This window comes from Nelumbo lutea, chromosome 3 (genome assembly GCF_056320005.1).
Source record: "Nelumbo lutea isolate HS-2025 chromosome 3, American lotus-T2T, whole genome shotgun sequence".
Lineage (NCBI taxonomy): Eukaryota > Viridiplantae > Streptophyta > Magnoliopsida > Proteales > Nelumbonaceae > Nelumbo > Nelumbo lutea.
In genome coordinates this window covers 27,036,602-27,044,239 of record NC_142686.1, presented here as the reverse complement: position 1 = coordinate 27,044,239, position 7,638 = coordinate 27,036,602, and the positions used below count along the sequence as shown (strand labels likewise).

General features: G+C 34.9%; 1 protein-coding gene across 1 annotated transcript; it reads right to left on the bottom strand.

Annotated features, from left to right (window-relative positions):
* Positions 1-1,073: 1,073 nt before the first annotated feature.
* LOC148863812 (transcription factor MYB8-like) lies at positions 1,074-3,119 on the bottom strand. Its single transcript, XM_088980170.1, has 3 exons — positions 2,573-3,119; positions 2,256-2,385; positions 1,074-1,981 (listed from the first exon to the last, which is right to left on the bottom strand). The coding sequence occupies exons 1-3, from the start codon at positions 2,700-2,702 to the stop codon at positions 1,543-1,545; spliced, it is 699 nt and encodes a 232-aa protein (XP_088836296.1). The 5' UTR covers positions 2,703-3,119; the 3' UTR covers positions 1,074-1,542.
* Between the last annotated feature and the right edge of the window lie 4,519 nt (positions 3,120-7,638).

The following is a 7,638-nucleotide window of genomic DNA, read 5'->3' as shown; positions in this document are numbered from 1 at the left end:
GTTCATATTGAACGGTAGATAGAAATCATGCAACATGCATTAATTTTTGCGTATTACTCACAAAATCATGATGAGTTCTATCATCAACAAAATATATCATATCGTTATATTAATTGGTGCAACTTGGTCCAAATTTTCATCGATCTTGGAATAAGCTCTTGTTAGGTTGGGAGCTTGAATCACATGTAGCTACGCACTATATATTAGTGGAGAAAGGTAAGACTTACCATTCATTCATTTTTCCTGCAACTTCTTCGGATACGAGTTCTTTGAATGGTTGGTAGTTAAAAATTATTCTCTGTGTGTATGACTCAGACTTAGGATTAATTGAAAGTCTTTTTCTATATATATATATTCTCAAGATCTGCTCAAACACAGATGATTGCCTTAATCTCTCTAAGAAGAAACGCCTGTAAACTCAGAAATTATTAGAAAGGCTCTGTTTGGGAAAGAGTACAAATTAATATCTACAGGGCAAATACAAGGTTTAATCTTTGCCATCTCTACATTCGATTGCTGAATCTTCCTTTTCAGTTTTTAGTCGTCGAATCCATTCGGAACAAGATCTGCATGCTATCTAAAGTTGTTCTTTTTCTTATATCAAGACCAAAAAAAGTAGTAGCCAAACGATGCCTATAATTTTTCCAGTTCAAACATAAAGTTGATATCCTGATTTGCACCGGCCTCTTGTTAATAGCTAGTGAAATGAATTCTGTAAAATAAAATAGAGAAATTCTGTTTATATTTGATAAAAATTTGGACGATGTTTTAGAATTCAACTACTTATTTTTCTCGAAGTTTCATATATACTGTGAAAAGAAATAAAAATCAAAAAGCATAAATATAAAAATATTATAGAATATAAAATATTAACTGTTGAAAAAAAATTCCCAAAATTCGAAAGTTACAAAAAATGTCAGTTCAGATCTAGGGTCGGAAATGGCTGAAATTTCTGATATTTAAAATGTTGTTCTCATTCAAAATTTTCTTTCTTACAAATGCATAAAACATCCAAAACAACCTTGTACTGGATAACACCCGCAAAACTGAAAATTCACAAAATTATACCAAAATTTAAGACCATAACTGAAAGCTATGTACATAAGTAATTGATGAGCAGAAAAACTCAAATAATAGGTCAAGTTCAAATGGCCGTATCCATCATTTGAGCTACATAATGGGTACAAATTAAATCACAATTTCTAGTGGATTATACATAAGTGTCATTCCAACATCTCAACTCTAAGTTGGTGTTGGCCGATAAGAATATACATTACACCTTTTGTCACTACTATGAATGCACTTCAACCCTGGCCTCTTTACTTTTAATGCACGTTTAACCTGTAAATTAAGCACGGATTTTACAATAAATTCCATCCATTAAATGAGAAATCACTGTACCCATATGGGAGTTTTGCATAAAAAGCTGGTGGATCTCTTATGATGGTGATATCCTTGCTCCGACTTCCACAAAGAGTTACCTGATGACCAAATCAGTAGTCTGCCAATCGATCGCTTACATATCAAAATCCAAGAATCCCATCATCGAAAGAGAAGAAGCGTAGGGGAGGGTGCACTCTCAAGCTCTGTTCCAGTATCTGGTTCTGCAATTTGATGCCTTTCTTCCACAACAGCAAGTGAAGAAGAAGAAGGAATGGTGGTCATTGTAAGATCAAGGTTCAAATCGGGCAAGGCACATGTGTCATCCTCTAGGCAGCTTGCAGCATCGGAGACCCGATCGTTGTCACCATGGGATTTTGCTGGTTGACATGACTGAGTTGCCTGGTTCTTTGAACCAGATGAAATCTCACTATCAGAGACGACCCTTTTACTTGGAGAAGAAGGATGGATATGATTATTCAAGCGATGGTTATTGGGATCGATACCCATGTTAATCAGCTTTCTCCTTAAATGGGAGTTCCAGTAGTTCTTCACTTCATTGTCTGTACGCCCCGGCAATCTCCCGGCTATTAATGACCACCTGAAACAGTCAATGCATCGTAGATCAATAAACGAGAGATTATTAGCAGCACAAACAGTAAAGCAAGAAGAAATTACTACTAATACATGTGCCTATGCAAGCAAGGACAAGATTGGTGCTAAGGAAGTTGTTATATTGAGATATATAACAGATCATATATAGTTAGATGTTAAAAGGGTTCGTACTTAGAAAGCTTTAATTAGTAATATTGTCTTATAGGAAGAGTTACCCTAAGATATTTACATAAAATTGTTGAAGAATTTGGGAAATGTACCGATTGCCTAGGAGTGCATGGAGCTTAACGATAAGCTCCTCCTCATCTTCAGCAAAGTTGCCCCGTTTAAGGTCTGGCCTCAGATAGTTTATCCATCTCAGTCTACAACTTTTACCGCAACGAAGCAAGCCTGATTGATAGAAACAAGAAGGGGAGATGTACATGTACTATTAGTTTTTTTTTTTTTTTTTTCTTGTATTTAAAGCTCATTATGTTCTATGCGCAAAATCATCAAACAGTGAGTTGATGGTGTTGAAGAAGAAGCGTATGGGAGGAGGAGGAGGAAGATATTGATGATTATTGATTAAGTGACATACCCGCAGCTTGAGGAAGAGACCTCCAGCAACCTTCCCCATGGGTTCGGATGTAATCAATGAGCTTCTGGTCTTCTTGCTTGGACCAAGCTCCTTTGTTGGTATCTTGCTTATCACAGCAAGGCTTCCTCATTCTAAGTATCCTAATTAGCTAAGAAGCCCAGAAGGCTAAGAGGCAAGAAGGTGGAGGACCGGACAAGAAAACTAGAGATGCAGTGAGAGAGAGAGAGAGAGAGAGAGAGAGAGAGAGAGAGAGAGAGCACCCACCCAACAAGCAGCGGCCTGAGTATATATAACAGGGTGGTCTTGTTTTGTTTGTGGAGGAGTTGACAATTGAGTTGGACTGGCGGTTTGTATGCGTGACGAAGGGAGATGGAGAGGGGGAGAAGAGTGGAGAGAGAAGAGAGTTTGTTGGTTGCCGTTAAGTATGAATCTCTCTCTCACCCTCGTAAACAACTCAGTTAAATTTCCTTTTTTATTATTATTATTATTTTTTCCTCAATGCCCATCAATCGAGTTCAGCTTCAGTCAGGGCAAACTCTGTTGGGACAGTCCTCACTGCCTTGCATTGACAATATTTACATACGTATGTGACTTATATCATGGGAAGATATTCACAAAGCAAAGTTGAAAAAGACTGTTAGAACGGTATGGGCATAGATTAATCAATCAATTCAATTCTTTTGCCACATCAGCCAAATATGTGGGGTTCACGTGTCTATGGATTTATCCTTTTTTAAGTCCATCAGTTTTTGGACCAATGAGTGGTCGGCACGTAGCACTCACATGATCACTTACCGTCATAAGCAAAAGTGTTCGGAAGGTCGTCGCGTCGTACAATAAGAAGGGGAAGAAAATTAAGTTGGCGAAATCACATGTTTTCACGTTGACTGTTCGCTACTTTTAGCTTTCCCTGCAGTTTATCCAACAACTTCATTTCGCACTCTATTTGAAATTATCTCAACTCCGAGCTCCAACCCTCCAATACCCAATTCAATGGGAGGAATTCCCCTATCCAACCGCCCGCAGTTTTCTAGATATATATTTATCTGGGTTAACTGCAACCTTCTAATTCTCTGGTCTGTGGGATTAGGTTTACGGTGAATAGAGAAACCTAACTGCAACTTTCCGGGTTGGCAACATAATCAGCTTCTAGACCAGCTTACAGAGGAGATTATCTGTTCCGACCCGACCCAGTACCATCCCAACCCAATCTCTCTCTCGCACACAGTGACACAGAGCTAGACTCTCGGTGTTTGGTATGAACAACCTAATTAATGACCAACATTAGACGTATAATTCTTCTTCACCATTGATAATAAGCTTTGGCTGTGATTTGTTGAGGAAGTAGTAAACAAAGTAGGTATTTGGCATCGGTGCTGAGAATATTGTATCGATTTATCATAAAAATGGTGCTAACAATAACGTTTTTAACATTGATTTATATTATCAAACATCTAAATGATGTGAAAACATTAAGTTTGATATTACTCCATACCATACTTTCCTAATTTTTAAGACATCTTCTGAAGCAACATTCGTTTTGGAAAAACAATTCCTAACAAGAAAACGTTGTTTGAAACACCGCTCTGACGTGGCACTTCGATGCAAAACATCACCAAGAAGGATTTATGCAGCTTGAGACAACTACAACTCGATTTCATTTTCTTTGGGGTTTCTGTGATTTGGGTGTGAAGCAGTACTGAGTGGCTCTGGAAGTGGGATATTGGTGTGAATTCCTAGGTTTTCTGGTTCTAAGTAAGACTGGGAATTCACGTGCTGAGGGGTGTTAGATAGATCCAGACTTACGTGGCCATCTTCCCATCTGATTTCTCTGTACGGGTCCATTAATGAGCACCGTCTGCTAATGAATGCAATGAGCTACTCCTGTTAATAAGCCACACAGCTGCATGGATTGTAAGCCATTCTTAGTAAGAAATAGTTTAATTCATTCTGAGCTATTAATTCTTTCTATTTGGATAATGAGCAGAGAAAGAAGTATAAATGATGGGTGCATGACAAGTATTGTCATTTTTTAGGCCTACCATGACTAAACAAATACTAAAATATTTTAACAATGTAAAGAATATAATACTTGAATTGATTAAGTATAAACTGAATATATATATTTTGGCTCATCAAGAACACATATTTAATTAGTGTAAAATGAGTATATAAACATATAAATCTTTTCTTTTTCGGGTATATAGTTAGAAGTTTAGAGCATTTTGGTTAGACTTCGAACAACAAACTTTATCAAAAACTTATATATATTTATTAATACGAAATGAAACGTGAGAATAATTAATACAGTAATTTAATAAATACTGTTAATAAATTTAGTAATTATTGTTATATTAAAAATAATTTATTTAAAATGTTATTAAAAGTATTTTTATTGATTATTTAATAAAATATTATAATTACTGACTATTATTAATAAATACTGTTAATTTAATTTAATTTTGGTAATTATTAATCTAGTGAATATTGTTAATAAATCCTTTTTATTAATTTAATAATTAATGTTATATTAAAAATAACTAAATAATCTTATTAAAACTATCATTAATGATTATTTAATTAAATAGTATAATTACTTACTATTATTGTTAAATATTGTTAATAACGTTTTAACGACCGACTATTTGATCGTCTGGTTTGAATGGATGGTCTGTTTTGACAACAAAAAATTATAAGCAAAAATTATGAAACTATTCTGACCACCGATTTTTGGGTCAATGATTTGATCATCCAGTTCGAACGGACAGTTCGTTCTGACAACAAAAATTATAGGCAAAATTTTGAGTTTGTGAGGTCCATTAAGTAGTATTATGCGTGTTATGTCATTCGAGCATGTGACTCATACAACCCAAAAAATAGAACCGTTCTGGCCACCGGTTTTTGGGTCGACGGTTTGATCGTTCAGTTCGAATAGACGGCCCGTTCTAACAACAAAAAATTACAAGCAAAAAATTATGAAATTGTTCTGGCCATCGGTTTTCGAGTTGACGGTTTTATCGTCCGGTTCGAATGGATCCATTTTAACAACAAAAATTGCAGGCCAAAAATTGAGTGTGTGATGTTCATTGAGCAATATCATACATGTTATGTCATTTGAGCATGTGACTCATACCACTCGAAAATGGAACCGTTCTGGCCACTGATTTTCGGGTCAACGATTTGATCATCTGGTTTGAACGGACAGCCCATTCAACAAAAATTAAAAGAAAAATAAAAAATGGCTAAAAACCATTGAACAGGTCAACGGGTTAACGGTTCGACCACTTGAGTCAATGGGTCATTGACTAATTCAATGGTTTTTTGCTAGGGACCGAGATTGGGGTATAAGGGAATTTGTTGCCTGGACGGTTCCTAATTAAAAAAAAATGGAGGACACATTCTGACAACAAAAGTTGAGTGTGTGAGGTCCATTAAGCAGTATTATATGTGTTATGTCATTTGAGCATGGTGACTCATATGACCTGAAAACGAAACCGTCCTAGCCACCAGTTTTCGGGTTGACGACTGTTTGTTCGAACAAATAGCCCATTCTAACAACAAAAATTAAAAAAAAATAAAAACGAGCAAAAAAAAACATTAAACAGATCAACGGTTTGACCGCCTAAGTTAATGGGTCGTTGACCGATTCAACGATTTTTGGCTAGAGGCTGAGATTAAGATAAAATGGAATCGGTTGCCTGAATGATTCTTAATTAAAAAAAAAAAAAACATCTTAAAATCATTTGACGGGTCATTAATTCAATGATTTGATCGCTTGGATCAATGAATCATTTTCATTGACCGATTCAACAATTTTTTTTGCCAAAAATCGGATCAACAGGTCAACGAATTTACAGTTCCATTTTATCCCCTGCCAAGGGGGGCCCTCCGCTAGTGAAAACTTATTATAAACCAAAGGCAATAAGGTAATTATAAATAAACCGAATGGAAATCATCACAAATCTGTTGGATTGGAGACCACCCACCAGGCTATTTCACATGTGTCCAGAGAAAATGGTACAGTTGACAAATAGAACTAGTCACCCTGAAAGTAAGAGTAAAAGAAAAATAAGGAAGAAAGAAATTACCTCGCTTTACAATTTCATATTTAAATTTAACATCCCAAATTCATTAAACAAAAATTCCGTTTGTGATTTGTATGTGTGTGTCAGAGAGAAAGAGCACTTGGACTACTGGGCTGGGTCATAACGGAGAGTAGACCCCAAGTCATGCCCATGGCAATATATCAAAGAAGGATTACGATGAAAGATCAAATGTAAAATAAAAAAATAAAAAAAAACCATTTCCAAGACAATAATTTCTCCAAAATAATGTTCTTCTCAAGAAACATATTGTTTTGTCGCCAAAAAATAATTTCGCATCTTGTAAAAATATCTCTACACCAAAAAAGAAAGAAAAAATTAAAACATATAGGAAATAAGCCCTGAACTCATAACTAGGAACAACTTGGTGAGTATCTAGAATCTTACATTTCCCTGATGGTGTTTGGTTTGATAGAAATAAGTAAATAACAAAGAAATATGTTAAGGTAAAGTTCTTAAAGAATTGTGTCTTATTTCTATCCGCTTTTTCTTTCTCTCTTATTTTCTATCAAACCAAATATTGCTTACCCACTTAGCTATAAATAATATTTTATAAAAAAAATAATTCTTATAATTCAATCAAATTTGGAAAAACCAACTTAGTTCCGTGATTTATGTATCTTTTAATTTTCTTAGGGATTAAAAGAGCCTATATTAAAGTTAGTCTTATATGTACATACCTAAATTCTTAGTTGTAAACTTCTAAGTTAAAGTATTACGTTTGTACAGAAAAAGTAGTAAAATATTCTATATATATATATATATATATAAGCTATTTATACCTAATAATAATTTCTGATTATAACTAATAAGATATCTTTTTCACCTTTATAAGTTATTAAAGGGTCTAGTATATTGATGGATCCGTCAAGCCTAAGTTTGTACGAAAACAAGAAAAACCCAAGAATAATACCCAAAAGCCTTTCCTTATCAACCATGAGAGGAAAGGAGTGAAGAGGAAAC

Coding starts and splice junctions, on each gene's coding strand:
- LOC148863812 (XM_088980170.1), bottom strand. CDS start 2,702: ATGAGGAAGCCTTGCTGTGATAAGCAAGATACCAACAAAGGAGCTTGG. Junction 2,386..2,572: donor GTCTCTTCCTCAAGCTGCGG/GTATGTCACTTA, acceptor TCTATCAATCAG/GCTTGCTTCGTTGCGGTAAA. Junction 1,982..2,255: donor CATGCACTCCTAGGCAATCG/GTACATTTCCCA, acceptor TGACTGTTTCAG/GTGGTCATTAATAGCCGGGA.